General features: G+C 34.2%; 1 protein-coding gene across 2 annotated transcripts; it reads left to right on the top strand.

Moving 5' to 3' along the window:
- The first annotated feature begins 6,992 nt into the window (after positions 1-6,992).
- On the top strand, positions 6,993-13,523 carry LOC104211249 (short-chain dehydrogenase ptmH-like). Of its 2 annotated transcripts, XM_070174639.1 has the most exons (4): positions 6,993-7,072; positions 7,143-7,442; positions 10,139-10,298; positions 13,016-13,523. In XM_070174639.1, the coding sequence occupies exons 2-4, from the start codon at positions 7,235-7,237 to the stop codon at positions 13,350-13,352; spliced, it is 705 nt and encodes a 234-aa protein (XP_070030740.1). In that variant the 5' UTR covers positions 6,993-7,072; positions 7,143-7,234; the 3' UTR covers positions 13,353-13,523. The 2 variants fall into 2 exon arrangements, with proteins under 2 accessions (XP_070030740.1, XP_009758580.1); XM_009760278.2 differs by having other exon boundaries at positions 7,013-7,442.
- Positions 13,524-18,025: the final 4,502 nt, after the last annotated feature.

Genomic DNA, 18,025 nt, shown 5'->3' with positions numbered 1-18,025 from the left:
ACCACTCGGGCACAAATTCCTAAGTGCTAAAATTAATTAGGGTAGGATACTACTGGCCTCGGATGGAACAAGATGCCAAGGTTTATGTAAAGAAATGTGATAAGTGCCAATGCCACGCACCGTTGGTACATCAACCGGTAGAGCCACTACACTCAGTATTGTCTCCATGGCCATTCATGAAGTGGGGGATGAATATAGTGAGCCTATTGCCACTGGCCCCTGGTAAGGTAAGATTTCTTTTGATTTTAACTGACTATTTTTCTAAGTGGGATGAAGCAAATCCTTATCAGAAGATCGGCGAACGTGAAGTGGTAGATTTCTTGTGAGAAAAACATAATTTGCAGATTCGAGATACCAAAAGATATAGACTGCGGCAATGGGCCACAATTTATAGGCACAAAAGTCATAAAATTCCTTGAAGACTTAAAAATCAAAAGGATCACATCATCACGCTATCATCCGAGCGCAAACGGTAAAGCAGAATCAACAAACAAGGTAATTATCCAAAATCTCAAAAAGAGATTGGAAGCAGCCAAAGGCAAATGGCCCGAAGAGCTACCAGAAATACTATGGTCATATCGAACAACGACCAAATCAAGCAAGGGGAGACTCCTTTCTCTCTTGTGTACGGAGTGGAAGCCTTGATCCCGGTAGAAGTAGGAGAACCTACTCTAAGATATTTCTGGGCAGATGAAGAAACAAACAATAAAGCAATGTCAGTCAAATTGGAGCTGCTCGACGAACGTAGGGACTTGGCACATATAAGGATGGCAGCCCAAAAATAGAGAATAGAAAGATATTGCAATCGAAGAGCCAGTCTCCATTATTTCAAAGTAGGAGACTTGGTTTTGAGGAAAGTAACTCATAACACCCGAGCTCAACGCAGGAAAGCTAGGTCCAACATGGGAAGGCCTTTACTGAGTTTCAGTTGTCACCGGAAAAAGGCCATACAAATTGGAAAATCAAGATGGAGTAAAGTTGTCGAGTAATTGGAATGTGGCACACCTTAAAAAATACTAGTGCTAATGAGCCTCGCCTATTCTGAAAGTATGTGCTGCACTCTTTTTCTCTTCGCCCAGTTTTTGTCCCAATTGGATTTTTCTAGCAAGGTTTTTAATGAGGTAGCAATGGAAAGCATACTACAAAGGAAGCTTCGTCAGTAGAAATAATACCTTTAAATGACAAGGCATGCAAGCAACGAGTCACTACGGAGCGGTTAGATAGTAAAGTCCTTTTATTTTTATTTTGTTTCTTGTCCTATCAATGAATTAATTTTATCATTTAAAAGTTAAACAGGTATTTCAAATGAACAGGAGACGTCCTCTTCAAGAGCACCGTAAACATAAGAAGGTCCTCTTTTATGAAACCCTCACGGTAAAGGGTTGATTTTGGAAGAACTTATGCCCGGAACCCAAATATTCTGGGGAAAAAATACACCCGAAGCCTTGCATAATTCGACGCAAAGAGAAAACTTGCGCAAATACTTAAACGAAAAGTACGCAAAGAGAAAACCTTGCACAATACTCAAACAAAAAAAATACTTCTATTCACAGCAAACGTGTCAAGAATCACGAGTACAAAAATATGGAAAAGAAAGCAAAAATCTAAGCTACTGCATCTCCAAAACCCGGAGGAAGAGAAGCATTTGCACCCAAGAGAAGTGTGTGGATCCATCGCCGACTCAATATCTTGGCCTTCACCATTTTGGCCTTCAACATCATCCTCTTTCGGTTCTTCTTCAGTTCCCGAGAACTCAGAACCGGAACCAGAGCAGTCGGTAGCATTAGGTTGAACTAGGAGACCCTTCGGGCAGTTGACTCCAGCTCACGGGCCTTAGCGATCTCGGCATCAAAATCAATGACACTCGCTTTGGCCTCTTCCAAGGTTTTTCTCCTCATGCTATACATAGAGAATGTTTTATCAACAATGAGGCAAGCCGCTCTGCACTGAAGTTCTTACTTAAGCTGGTCAACCTCGGTCAAAAGATTATTCCTCTCTGACTTAATGGCTTGAAGTCAAACATCGAGGTCGCGGATGGAGGAGTGAAAAACTCTGTTATGCTATCCTCATATGCCTCCCTATACTTCTCCTCGACAGTAGCAACTTCTTCAACTTTGGAGTTCAAGGTTGCCTCCAAATTATTCAATCTTTCAGCAAAGGCAGCCTCGCAATCGGATGCAACAAGAACAATATTATGGACTTCAACCCACTTGGCGTTAGCCTCTTCGAATTGTACCCTTAACAAAGCGGAATCTTGGCCAACGGTCACTACCTCTTGCTCGCTTTGTTTCAACCGAGCCTCCAACTCAATAGATTCAGCAGCTCGTGCTTTCAGTTCTGGGATGCGAGCAACAATTTGGTCTCGCTCGGCCAACAATTGATCCTGCTCGGAGGTGAGTTCCTCCTTATCAAGAATCAACCTTTGAATGCCCTCAAAATCAAGGAAGTTATCCTGCAAAACAGAAGTACAAACTAATAACCCAGCCATAACAAAGATAGAAGAAAAAACAGAGGAAACAAAGTTTGTACCGCCGCTGCGTTGCGCATGGCATTGTTCAACAAACACTATCCTGAGAGAGATTGTATTTTATTCCTATCTTTTTATGAAGCTAGAGACTTCAGATAATTAGCAAGTTCCACCGGTCGGAACAACAGATGGCATCAGGTAGAAACCGATAGAGAGACGTGCCTCATACTTTGAGGATCTTCAGAGGAAAAAGAATAAGTATGCCCCAAATTCCCATGAACTGGGGACTGGGGAAGAGGGACATCCTCCTCTCAACACTCGTGGCCGGTGGAGATGATGTAGCAGTTGCTGGTGGCGAATAAGGAGATGAAGCTGATGGCATTGTTAGTTGAGAAGTAACTGCGGCAAATGTAGTGCTAGTTGTTGGTTGCTCATCAACTGAAGACAGAAAAAACCCGGTACCCAGGCTCACAGTATCGGGTACAACAATTGGGGCTCGGAAGTGAGAATTAGCATCTTCCATCATATCATATTCCCTCTAGAGCGCTGAGCCATCGTCTTCGGTTAGCGTAACTAGCTCAACAAATTGAGCATTTTGTAGAGCTAATGAAGGTCGGCGTCTTCTATATAGATAAGCCTCATCATCACTGGTTCCTCCATCATCATCGATCACCATGGTGTCTATGGCCGGATCGGGCGTGACGCTCATCACCACAGCATCCGTACATGACTCGGACACGCCATCCTTCGCCTTTTTATTTTTTCCCTCAGCCGCAGAGGAACGTCGCCTTTTTGGTTTCTTGTTCTCTGGACGGGGACTCCGAGAAGAAGCACTTGCACTGGAAGCAGGCCTGGTGACACCTATTCGAGCAAAAGCCTCCAATAGTAACCTCGTTGCATCAGTAGGATCAGCCAAAACGTCCTCCTCGGGGACGAAAACTGAGCCCTGTGGAAGACCCGAATTCAACAGGAAAGGAGAGTTAGCTAATTTTCCTATATGAAAAGAAAAAGCAAGGCCTTCAACCCTTGATGGTGTCCACCGATTTATTGAAATAGTGAAGGAAGAAAGATCAGTAATAGCATGGGACAAACTTTAACTAAAAGGAAAGACAAACGATGAACTTATGAGTACGGTTCCATGATTCAGGAAAGGATGAAGTCGTGGCCGGGATAATGTCTCTGGTGGCAACTGCAATGAAACGCTCCATCCATCCGCGGTCGTTGCCATCATCCATGCTAGTTAACAAAGCGTGATGACCATGTTTGCTAAAATTTATCATTCCCCCACGAAAAATCTTGGGGAATAAAGGTTCATCAACCGAGCCAAGGATAGCTCTTCTCCCGTCTCTTGGCATAGACGCCAAAGACAAGCAACTGTCCTCCACACGGAAGGACTTGCATGTGCCAAGCATACCTTGTAACGGATGCAAAACTCTACGATAACGAAGTCAAGCTCCCCGCTAAAGGAGAACGGGCTCAAAGTGAAGGGATACGTGTAAACATACGTAAAACCCTTCTTGGGTAAGGTTAACCGCTCCACCAGGTCAGGAGCAATGATATTTAAATCTTGGCAACGACAGTCTTCCTTCACAGCAGGGATGCTGGTAGGACGGATGGAAGAAGGATACACGCCAACCGCCCATGTGCGAGGGTTAGCGGAAAGGTACTTCTCTTCAAAGTCCTTAGTGATAGTAAGATTTCTGGTAATGATGGTGCCTACCATGGGAGTAGCGGCATCATTAGTACTTTCTTTATTTTTTGAGGCATTAGGATTTCTGGAAAAGGAGGCCATTGCTATCAGAAGGGAGAAAAGGTTTTTTCTGAAGAAGAAGAATAGAGAGAGTTGAAAACAAGTATGAGTTGAGTAAAGAGAGTTTGAGAGAGTTTGGAAAGTTATGAAGTATAAATGGAGAAGGTTGATGCGTATATGTAAAGGAATAGGCGGCTAAAATCGTGGCCATAATTACCACGATAACCAGTAAAAATATTGTTGAATCGTGGGATGACGTGTGTTCGGAGCATTAAATGCGGAGAGACGTGCGTCTAATCAACCGTCAGAAACTTTTCAGAGAGGGTCAGGGGATTTCCCTCCAAGAAAAGTATCTTTACCAACTTCCCAGTGATACCAGGTTATACCACCGAAAAGCAGGGGGACTATTTGTATAGGGTAAAATATGTTCATATTAAATGCTCGCATGATAAAGCAACATATGTAGCCAAAGACAGAAGACAATCAGGTCCGAATGCAACGATCTCGTTTGTTACCGAAGGGAATGACATTCATAAAGGCAAAATAAATGCATGTCATCCGGTAGTATTTAATGGAGAATATTCTATAGCATTAAGTACATGGTCTATTACAGAGAATATTGCATTCACTGCCTACCATTACATATTCTTCAATGTCCTTCATAATTATCATTTAAAGGGGGCTTGATCTTAAGACCTTGTTCCCTAGATGCAATTATAAATAGTGAGCTCAACAATAATTTTAGGGGAGACGAATTTTCTGACAAACATATACTATACTTTGTTCAAAGCTCAATGATATTTTACTTTCTTGCTTATTAATATTATTACTACTGCCTCCGGAAGCTTAGCTCCCGGAATCAAGATTCTACCGTGTTATCTCGATTTCAATGCTAAGTCTTACATTTTTGTCTAATTTATTTATCATTTTAGGATCCAATCGATTCGCTTGTCTATAAACAACATATAAATTCAACTGTAACTTTTTACGGATAAACAATATGATATGTTTCCAATGTTTAATTGTAGGTATTAGCTAAAATCAGGATAAAATTCATATTAAAATCTTGAATATCTATCTCACATAGGAGGTGAGATTATAATTAACTTTACCTTAAACACGAGCCTTAGCTGCACAAATTTAATATAATACATGAATAATTAAATTGTACAACGATTAATAATTTTGATTAGTTTATAAATATTCACCGGCAAAGAAATTAAGTTCACATTTCAAAATTACATATGCATATCATGAGGATTAAAATTATTAAGAGATTTTTACCTATATGTACTACCTTAGAAAACTTTTTACCCTCATTTTTTAGGTTTTAACTTAATTATAAGTTTATATATAACTTACCAGTTATATACAAATAAGTTTTAAATGAGTATCCTTGATTGTAGCCTTTTAATGTGGAAATCAAATTTCACAAATCTATCGCTTCCACAGATCTCTCTCATTTCTCTCTCTCTCTCTCTCTCTCTCTCTCTCTTTTTGGCTCGACTACTTCTTCTTTGAATTTCTATGATTCTCTTATCTTTTCTCATCTCCTTTTTTCTTCTTCAGAGAATTCAATAATAGATTTGATGTCATCGCTTATCCGCATCGAACCAGTCGTTGTCTATTGCCCGGCCAGCCATCGAAGCCATCAAAAGATTCAAAAATTTGATTTTGAATTCAATTTTTTTTAATTATTACTTATTTTGATTGGGTGTTGTTGCAAACGATCGCGAATATTGTTTGAAGTTTGTATCTCAATTTTCAGAGTGTTTGATGAAGATTAGAGTTGATTTTGGATGAATTTTCAGATTGAAACTCGAAGTTGTATTATAATTGTATGTAAATTGTATTTAAGTTGTGTTCTGTTATAATTATATATTTTTTATTTTAATATTGTATGAAAGTTGAAAAATAATTGTATAATATATGAATCGTTGTATGAAATTTGATAAGTACTTTCTTTTTACATAAAGTTGTTGATATGTATCAAAATTGTATTAAGAGAAGAAGTTTTGACTGGAATTACAGAGAAGAAGAAGAACACACCACGTACAAAGTATATACAGATTATACACAAAATACATACAAAAGACATATTTGTATAAAATTTATATGAAAATTGTATTTAAGTTGTATGATGTTGTAGTTATATTTTACTGGGTAAAAATGATATATAAAAGTTGTAGATAAATTATAAATAAGTTGTATACTATATAATTAGTTGTATAAAATTTATTTTTAGTTTATATGTTGTTGTAGATGTATCAAATTTGAATATTCGGACATTCAATCTGTCTAATTTAGGTGCTTTATCGCCAGTGTCTCTATTGCTTTGGTTTGGTGCTACTTTCTGGTTCAAGCTATTAAAATAGTTTTATAAGATTTGGTTCTCAATTAAGTCTTGAACTATTTTACGTCACTTTGGTTCGGCTTTATTGAAATTGCTATATTACAATTAAGGCTCTATTGAATAGAAGAGATGAGAGAATAAAAAAAGAGTGTAACTGAATCTCATAATTTAAGGTACTATTAATGGATTATATATGGATTGAAGCGGCATAGAATAAGGAAAGAAGTGAGGAAAGAAAAAAGGAAAAGATTGTAATCGAATTCCTTAATTTAAGATACTAATAATGAATTGTATATAAATTATAAGTAATTTTTGTTTAGAGTGAGTAATATATAAAATTAAAATATTTTTGATAAATAAGTTTGAAATATTATATAGGGAGGAAAAAATATCAATTATTAATAAGTGATCAAAAGTGTTATTAACCCAAAAATAAAACAGAGACGGGCCGAAATCTCTAGGAAGTCAACAATAGGCATTAAAGCCTAACTGCCAAACTCTGGTACATACTCTCAAACTTCTTTGCAAATTCTCTCTAATGGAAGAAACTAAGGAAGTAGTTCTGATAACAGGCTGTTCAAATGGCGGAATAGGTCATGAGTTAGCTCGAGCTTTTGCATCCAAGAATTGTTTCGTTGTAGCCACAGCTCGGTCCCTGACATCCATGTCCGATTTCGAAGATGACCCACGATTCTTTCTTCAAGAACTCGATGTTTTGTCTGATCAAAGCGTGACACGTCTCCTCACTAATGTTCTTGAAAAATTTGGGCGCATTGATATTCTTGTTAACAATGCTGGTGTACAGTGTGTTGGCCCTCTTGCTGAAGTCCCTTTATATTCTATTCAACATACCTTCAACACCAATGTTTTTGGTATGCATCATTATACATAGCTCTACTTATTTGTTGTGTTAAAACTAAAACAAAGTTTAGATATTTAGCAAATTCATGTTAGTATTATAAGTTGTACTCTCCTCATACTTTCCCTTTAAGTCTGTCCAAAAAGATTCCGTATTTAGAAACAATTCAACTTAAACTTTCTATTTTTACCGTAGTGAGATTATCTATAGCTAAACAAGTATCTACGGTTTGCTTCAGATCACAAGTTTCAAAAGTCTTTATTTCTTAAAGTCTATGCACAGTCAAACACCGCCACCTAAATTGGGACAACCATTTGCTACATTGAAGTATTATATTTCCACTTGAATTATTTGTACAAATATGATTTGACTTGTTTAAAGCCTGCTAATTTGAAATTGTACTTCCAGTGTTTGAATTCTCTTGCTAGAGAATAAGTATCATGTTGGTAATTGGATTATTGAAGTTCTTGATTGGCGATTTAATATTCTTAAATGATGGGGACTGAGATAAAATTTAGAATAGATTTGGAACTAAAACTGAATCTTTGTAGTTCCAACTTTACCTTATTTGAAGCAGTAGACATATTGAGCCTTCTGGTTTCTTTAATATCATTCAGATTTTACCAACTCTTTCCTTGAGTACTTGATCCAAAAGGGAAATAAAAGTTTTCCCTTTTTCAAAAAGGAGAGTAAAGGTTTTTCCCCTTTCTTTTTCTTCCCAGGGGATGGGGGAGACATGATTATAATGATTTTATCAGAACAATAGTTTTCTTCTACAAGCAAGGGAGAATTTGTTACGTTGAGGTAAAGGAGACTAGCTTACATCCTCATAGTTGGTTAGCTCTATAGGTTGGTGGGCGTCAATAGGTGTGCTGAGCTCTTGGTCTTTACTGGATTGATCGGGACCACAGTGAAATATCAATGACAAATAATTAAGGGTGTCGGGCCCATGGTAGGTTGGTTGGTTGGCAACCCATCTATCCTATTTCAAAGAATTACTTTTGGAAGCTTAATTTGGTAATCTGATCGAGTATATATTTATTAGCAGAGCTAGTACTTGATCTACCTGTTTTAGCCTGTGTGCACTTATTTGTTATGCTGATTTGTGTACTTGTTTAACCATCAGTATACGGAGGATATTTGAACTGACGAAGGTACTGTGACTTCAGTAAACTGTTGGCTTATCTGTCTCTCTCAATGAAAATGAATCCAAGAGGAGCAGTGAGGATGATGAAACTTAACCAAAATTGAAATAGTTCAGTTTAACTAATTGCTTAAACATTGTTTAACCTACTTAGATTATAGGCTTTCTTAGATTTTTTTCACCTAATCTGTTGTACCATACTACTGTTTATTGCAACTCCAAAGCTCTCTATTTAAGGCAAGAATATTGTGTAAGAAAGAGGGAGGTTAACTTGCATTTTCCAAATTGATTGGCTGGATTCTGTTTTAATTTTATCAAAGCATTATCAGTTTACTAATTTGCAAGGAAAATGGGAAATGACTTTGGAATTAACCAAATTCAAACTTTAGAATCTTGAGGGGTCATCATCAAGCACTAAAAGAATAAGGTGAACGAGAAGCAGGATGATAGAAACCTGCTGCTAATATCTCATATACATCACCGATGACTGATATCCTAATGTTAGGCATATAAGTCGGTCCTCTAAACTACATTTGAGTCTAATATACTTTGCCGTTGCTTTTTTGAAATTTCATATTCTTTCCATCCTACATAATTGGACTCAGAAATAAATTCATCCTCAACCATTTGGTTGTGGCGTGCTGAGTAGTTGAGTGGCTCACTTTTTACATTGCCTCTTTGCTAAGTTCTTCTATATCTTCACAACATGATATTAACATCATCATCTTAAGTGTATATAGTCCACTTTCTGCTTTGCTTCTTTGCTAAATTCTTCTATATTTTCACAGTATGATATTGACATCATCATCTTGTTGCTAGTGTTTGTTCTAGCTTTCAGTATTGTACTTTTTACTCCTCCCAGTTTTCTTGCTTCTAATATCCAGGCATTAGGTAAACATGAAACTCTTTGTATGACATTAAGCAGTGAGTCCTTTTAGGAACTCCACAATAATCTTCTACACACTTTGTCCTCCTTTAAGGTGCTCCATCAAAAATAAGCTGCAGTTAACACGTTATCAGCTAGGTTGGAAATAATGTTCCATTCACCCCACACTTGACATTCTTCTTGACTTGGCGTGGTTGTTGGGGATTGAAGGCCGGAATGTGTAGTGTTGTTCATGTTAGAATTCTGTTATGTTGGGAGATTGAACACATTGTTGGAACTTCCCATCATCAATGACATATTTCCGTGTTCACATCCTACACCTCTTGGTCCGGATAACAAAAAATCATAGTACACTCGTTGCTTCCAAATAAATATTTTCCATCTGTAGTTAGTCAGATTTGGAAGGGGCATCTTGGCGCAACAGTAAAAGTGCCGCCGTGTGAGCAGGAGGGCACGGGTATGCAGAAATGCAAGGCCTGCCCTTCCCCGGACCCCGTACATAATGGGAGCTTAGTTCACCGGGCTGCCCTTTTTAGTTTGTCAAATTTGGAATAAATGATTATTTACCTAATTTTTTAATTCTTTCTTCTCTTAGCTTTCTTTTATTTTTTCTGAGTCCAGGCAGAAATCTCTTTTTCTCCTTTCTTTTGGGTATATGACACTTTTTATATTTCTATAGGTCCCCTAAGGTTAATTCAATCTGTTGTTCCTCACATGGCATCCAGGAAGAAAGGGAAAATTGTAAATGTAGGAAGTTGCATTGCTTTGGCTCCGGGACCATGGTCAGGTGCTTATAGTGCATCCAAAGCAGCTGTACACTCATTTACTGATACCTTGAGGTATGCTTAGCCAACTTTGTTTTGGATGCTTTTTCAACTTCAAATTGCAGCCAAGCATACAACGATTAATTTATTACAGGCTCTTAAACTTTGTTATCTTACTCTATCTTTAGTTTTTGGGTGCTTTATTTTTATTAGACTGTCATTAAGTATTAGATGTACTAATTTCTCTTCCTTGAACCACATTACAGTTTCTTTTGTTGTCCTCCTATAATTAACGACTCAAACTCCATACTTAAGATTTACTGGAAACCAGATATGTTTCTCGGACGTGTTCACTCTCTCGCATGAATGTTACCTTTGTATCGGGTGAGGCATCACCTGCTCAAACCTCAGCTTTGAACTAAATTACTTTTCCGGCATTGTTTTCCTCGAAGGGAACCTTGGAGCAACTGTAAAGTTGTCTCTTTGTGACCTATAGGTCACGGATTCAAGCCATGGAATCAGCCATTGATGCTTGCATCAGGGTAGGCTTAGGCTGCCTACATCACACCCCTTGGGGTGCGGCCCTTCCCCGGACCTTGTGTGAGCGCGTAATGCTTTGTGCACCGGGCTGCCCTTTTTCATTGTTTTCCTCCTATGATCAAACTTTTTGACTTCATAAGTATCTTTTTCGTTACGCTGAAGAGTTGTCAATAAATCTTTTTAACGAGTAGTCCTGTAGAACACATTGTTGCCCAGGTTGCAACATATTAAGTCATATGGCTGAAAATGGGAATCCAAGGTCCAGTCTGTTACCTGGTTAGTACCCTGTTTGAGACTAAATCACACACTGAGACCGTGTTATAGGCTGATAACATCACAGAGAGATATAGTTGTGACCTTTGCTACCAGTTACCCCGTCAAATCAGGTTGTGCACCTCGATCATTAGAACATATAAGTAAGTTGCTTCATAGTTCACAGTATTGTTAAATTTTTCGAAGTAGTGATATTCATGTTGGGAAGCTTATTTTACTTCTAAGTGTTGTCAAAAGCTCGCGTAAAGTATGCTGAAGCCCTGAAGCTAGATGCAAAATAGGCTTATCCTAAAGAGGCAACACTAAACAATAAAGATCTTTTATAATGTTTTGTCCATATAACTTATATTGGTGCTTTTAGTTATTACTCTCCAACTCAATCCCAAACAAGTTGAGTCAGTTACATGAATCCTCACTTCTAACATTATTCTCGAATTACATATATATTTTGGTACTTTTTTCTGCCTTTGCACCCTTTTCATATAAAGCCCTAGATCCCACCTTTTTTTTTATGCTTTTCGCCTTTGATAACACTGGACATTGTTATGGACTTGTATTTGCATTCTTGTGTTTCTAAGGCTTACATATATTTTATGTTAAGTAGTCCTTGCTTGGTAGAGCCGTAGAGATAGTTCTTAGTTGATAACCAAGAAAATGAACCCTTCATGGTTGTACGCTGAGTGAGGCTAATGTATCCAGATCCTAAATTATCATAATTGAACAGGTCGCTTATGAAAAGAAATATGAAAAATGCTCCGTCTCAAGAAATATGAAAAATGTTACCCTAGCTGATTAAAAAAATGAAATTTGGCATCGTCTGTTCCAGATTGAATGTCACCTTTCCTCTTTGTGTGCTATGCTACAATAATTTTCACCCTCCTAAAAGAGAAGTTTCTCGAACATTAAGGGTCCACTTCTTACAGTTCTTTCAAAAAAAAAATTCTTTAAGCTATTTCAAATTTGAAAAATTAATAGTAGGGTTAGTATTTCGCAACCTCAGATTTTACCTCTTTCACACTCAAAAAAGTCTCTCCTGTTTTTAACTCTTCTTAATGGAAATGCCAAGTCAAACAGGACATTAAAGTGGGGAACAAAGAAGGTTTACTTTTGGTTATTCTCAAAAAGGACCTGCACTCCTCTCTCATCCATTTGACTGTCCTCTACCATCTCCAACAGCCGACTCCTTCTCTATCTTTTTAGTTGTCTACATATCCTCTCTCAGATAATCCAACTTTGAGTTTATGGAAAATAGTTGGGTGACATTGAAAGTTAATGCAAATCTTTGAAAAGATGCTAAGTTGGAAACTTTATTGAGGTGAGAATTCCATCCTAATGATGAGAGGCTGTTGATGAGTACGAGGGATGCTTAAAGAGGTTTGCAGGGTGAGAATTCCTTAACCATATCCATACCATCCCCCTCTTATTCTGTATTTTACGACCGTGCAAGGCAAAGGAAAACAGAAGATTAAACAGAAGGAGCTATCGGGTAGATTATGGTGTTATAGCTCAACAGTAAGGATGTCAACTTGAGTAGCCTGTCTCAGAAAGACCTTGCCGACTTGTATACCTAAGTCCCAGCAGGTATGACTAGAATAATAGCTCAAAACTTAGACGTCAACTTTTCTAGCATTTGACAGAAAGATGTAGCTGGCTTATGTACCCCCAAGTCCAAGCAGGTGATAGTGGGATACTAGTAGTTGAGCAATGATTCATTCATTCACCAGAATATTCTATTCTATACTTATTCTAGGTTGTGAGAGAATAGTTAAGTATGAAGAGCCAATAATTTCAAAGTTATAAAGATCGCATTTTATGTAATAAAAACGAGGAGCTTATTGCAGTAGCATGCTGGGTGATTTTCAGATGCTTGGGACGATAGCAGATGTGCTTCTATCATCATCATCGCACCTATAAGTTGGATGGTAAAAATATTATGACACTATATCCTGATTCTAGAGCTCTATGATGCGTTATTGTAGGCTGGAACTTCGGCCATTTGGCATTGATGTCATCACCGTTGTCCCTGGAGCTGTGACGTCAAACATTGGAAACTCTGCAATTGCCAATTACAGTCAAATGCCAGAATGGAAGTTGTACAAGAAATTTGAAGAAGCAATCCGGGCACGAGCACATTTCTCACAAGGCCCAAGATCAACTCCTGCAGAAGAATTTGGAAAGAGGACGGTGAACGCCGTGCTGAAGGAGAAACCTCCAGCTTGGTTTTCTACTGGCCATTTTTCTACTATTGCTGCAATCATGTACTACCTTCCACTGTTTATCAAAGATTTCATTCTCAGGAAACGAATGAAGTGTTGATACTGACAGCATTCTTAGATTCTTAATGTCAATTTTAACTTTGCTCAGGTGTGGTTTTTGTATCTGATAAGCAAATTCTTTTCTTGGTTCAGTTTACAATAAAGATTTACATAAATGTAATACAAAGGATGGTGAAAGAAATGAAAAATAACGTGCTATCGCGTTTCCTTCTATTGGAATTGGCTCTTATTTTGTTGTCGGATTCGTGATGATTAAACAAGTTTTACATGATTAAACAATTTTTACCTCAAAACTGTTTATAATGTAGTGTGTAGAAGTTGAATTGTCCCTAGCTTAGGTTCCTGAACCAAGAAAAAGGCCTAACTAGCATATCTTGGCTAAGATATTCTTTAAGGTTCAATCTTTTATACACTTCTGTTTTGTTCCAAGAAATATTGCAAAAGATCTAATCTTTGAAAAGTATCGGAAACTCATTTCATGAAGAAAAAATTTGGAAAAAGATTAAATCTATATCTATATCTATACTATATTAAAAGCACGAAGGCCTTTAGCGAAATGTCGTTCGCCTTTTTATCCTTTAAAAACATATTTTATCTATACTATATTAAAAGCACGAAGGCCTTTAGCGAAATGTCGTTCGCCTTTTTTATCCTTTAAAAACATATTTTATATTGGACAAAATTGAAAAATCAAAAAACTTTCCTTATATTTAGGAGTTCTAAATAAATAAAAAAATCTAATATAATTTAGCGTTTGATATCTTCTCCTAATAAGGATACAATATATTAAGACGTAAAAGAATAAAAAAAAGTAGTAGGAATTTTTTTTTTTTTGTTTCCAACAAGGAAACTTCACGTTTTGTGTGATATTTTTTTTTCTTTGTCCTTGTGCCTTTATTTTTCTTTCATATGATTTATTTGCTTTTAAAAATTTAAATCATAAGTATTTCCTTAGAAGCTTGGTTGTTAAATTCGTTAAAATTTACTAGGTATTAGATTTTGAAATAGTAATTATTGTTGAAAAAATAGTAATTATTAATTTGTGATAAGAAATTAATTATCATAATTTAATTTACAGAAATACCTAACTAAGTTTGTTACATAATTTAACTTTACAAAAGATGAATTAGTTACTAAATTCATCTTATAGCTAATAGGATTTTTTTTATAAGATATAATTGATTCTGTCACTAAGTAGGATTAGCGATGAATTTTATTATTTAACTACATAATTTATCTATCGCTAATTTTTCTTCTCTTTATAGTTAACTTTTCTTAGAATACATGGTACCTACATGACTATTTTGATACGAAATTAATATAAAAGAACGAGATACATAATAACACTAAACTTTCAAGATTATCTTGATTGTTATCATGCTTAGATAGACCATCCGTTACTTTTTTCGACTAAGTAGGCTCAATATTTTTCATATTCAAGAGCTTATATTTTTAAAAATCTTATTTCTAAGGGCTTATATTTTTTTATAATTTTATATGCATCAATAGAAGGTATGCGCATCACGCGTATCCTAGCACGAAGTACCTTAGCAAAAATGTCGTTCGCCTTTTTTACTCATTAAAAATAGATGTTATATTGGTTATAATTGTAATTCAATTATTCTACTAATATTTAATACTTTAAAATCAGCTAAATATTGGTCATTAAATTTTTCCTTATTCGAACTACATATATAGAAACTTCTAATTTTTAGGAATTTAAATCAAATAAAAATTTACTTAGAAATCCTTTCCTTACATAAATTGTGTAAAGTAATTATGACTTTTTCTTATGTGTATTAGACAAAATGTATATAAACGTGTTAGAAATCTACTAATAAAATTTTAGATCTAATTTTAAGTCTTCAAAATTAAAGATTGCTAATAATATGTAAACCAAACTTACAATATACTAGATCGAGTATGAAAATATATATATAAACAAGTTTAATACGATATGCTTACATTTTAAAAATAATAGTAGTATTTTAATTTAAAGTAATAAGTACTATAATGTACTTTGAGTTAATTATTATTATTTGAATAAGTTGAATAAATATTGAAAATTTATACACATATTAAATTACAAATCCATTTACAATACTCGTAAAGTAAAACATAGATAAGATAAATTTATATATTAAAATTAATGAAAATAAATTAGATACATTTAGTCATAAGTAATTTAAAGTAGTAATTAAAAGAGCAAAAATAAAAACATAGACAGGGAATTGTATAAATTGATATTCCTTATTGAATTAGCTATATATAATCAATAGTTTTTGTTAAAATAAATTTACACATTTATTTTAATTCAAAAATAATATTTATATAATTTTTTAAAAGTTTTACTCATTTAGATAAGTTACACGCGCAACGCGCGTACCGTAAAACTAGTTATATTAAAAGCACGAAGGCCCTTAGCAAAATGTCATTCGTATTTTTTACCCTTTAAAAATAGAGTTCACACTAGATAAAATGGTCATTTAGTTATCTTTCTAATATTTAGGACTAAAGATTTATTGAAATTTGGTTATTAAATATTTCCTTATTTAAATTAGGTGTATATAAATTTAGAACTTTAACACCAATTAATATTTTACCTTAAATAAACATTTAAAAGTTAATTATTTAGAACCTTGGTACAAAATTTGTAAACGTTCTTTTGAAGTAATTTCTATATGGAAATTGGAAAGTAATATATTAATGGTATTCCAATTGTATTCATGAGGGGAAATAATAATAATATTTTAACATCAATGAGTAATTTTTTTGAAGAACAACTTTATTCACTTAGTATTTGCGGTAATTAGTTTGTTCTAATTATCTATACTATATTAAAAGCACGAACGCCCTAGCGAAATGTCATTCGCCTTTTTTACTATTTAAAAATAAAATGTACACTAGACAATACAGTCATTTTACTATTTTTCTAATATTTAGGACTTCAAAAACACCTAAATTTTCTATATTATCTTTTTTCCTTTTTTACCCTTTAAAAATAGAGTTCACACTAGATAAAATAGTCATTTAATTATTTTTCTAATATTTAGGACCTAAAGGTTTATTGAAATTTGGTTATTAAATACTTCCTTATTTAAATTAGGTGTATCTAAAATTTAGAACTTTAAAACCATTTTAAATTTTACCTTAAATAAATATTTAAAAGTTAATTATTTAGAACCTTGGTACGAAATTTGTAAACGTTCTTTTGAAGTAGTTTCTATATGGCAATTGGAAAGTAACATATTAATGGTATTCCAATTGTATTCATGAGGGAAAATAATAATAATATTTTAATATCAATGAGTAATTTTTTTGAAGAACAATTTTATTCACTTAGTATTTGCGGTAATTAGTTTATTCTAATTATCTATACTATATTAAAAGCACGAAGGCTTTAGCGAAATGTCATTCGCCTTTTTTACTATTTAAAAATAAAATGCACACTAGACAATACAATCATTTTATTATTTTTCTAATATTTAATACTTCAAAAACACCTAAATTTTTTATATTATCTTTTTCCTTATTTAAAATATATAATACCATATTATAAAATAAATATTAGCAAAATCAAAGTAGGAAACTAGCGTTTACTCAGAACTCCTATAAGGTTTAGGAGGATTGTCTTTGTTATAGAATTATTGCCGGTTAATTCTTTAGAATTTTACAATTTTAGTAAAATAAAAAAAATTAATTGAAAGAGAGTAAATAGGAAGCAAATAAAGTCTCATGCAGATATAACTCCTTATTCTTTTTTCTTCTTAAATGTAAGATGTTATTTTTATAGTGTGAATGTTTTAAAGGTTATCACTATCAACTTTACAACAAATAACTTAAAATAATTAAAGGGTAAACATGCATTAAAATTTATCAATAAAAGAACAGATTAATTTCAAATCCAAAACTACTAAAGCTTCCTATACATCATAAATCAAACCTATAAACCTAATAAAAAATATCTATAAATAAGTTTACAAAAGAAGAGAATACAATTTTTATAATAATTATAATTGTATTATAGTATAATAAACTATTATGTATTTTAATATATTTTTTTAACTTATACATTTTAAAGCACAATTGCAATTAGATAATTGAAGCTTAAATAAGATACCGAAATTTATATATCCAACTTAATAGTAATAAATTGAACGTATTTCTTTATAAGAAATTTAAGGATGAAAATAGTAGAAAATAAAATATATTATAATAAGTCGTCATTTTTAATATTTTATTCTTTTAGCATTCAGTCCTACTAATGATAGCTTCACTATATTTTTTTATATTAAACTATTTATCGTAAATATTAACCCAGCCGTAATTATTTTTTAGACTTTGTAATTTCAAGTTCACAGCAATTGAAATCTCCTACACATAGTAAACCAAACCTATAAACATATTAGGACCGGCAAAAATATTAACTATAACTAAGTTTACAAATACCAAGATTACATCTGAAATAATATAATTATACTATTAATAACTATAATGTACTTTAAGGTTTTTGTCGTAATTTTACATGTTAAAGCAGAAACCCAATCAAATAAGTGAAACAAAAATAAGATACTGAAATTTATTTATCGAAATTACACTAATAAATTGTCACGACCCAAATTCCCTGAACCCGGTCGTGATGGCGCCTCTCGTGCAGACAAGGCCAGCCAGACCAAAACAGACCACCTCTTTTAAACAGTTAAATACCATAAG

This window comes from Nicotiana sylvestris, chromosome 5 (genome assembly GCF_000393655.2).
Source record: "Nicotiana sylvestris chromosome 5, ASM39365v2, whole genome shotgun sequence".
NCBI classification, from domain to species: Eukaryota; Viridiplantae; Streptophyta; class Magnoliopsida; order Solanales; family Solanaceae; genus Nicotiana; species Nicotiana sylvestris.
Note: the sequence above shows the minus strand (reverse complement) of the source record. Positions and strands in the feature narration are given on the sequence as shown.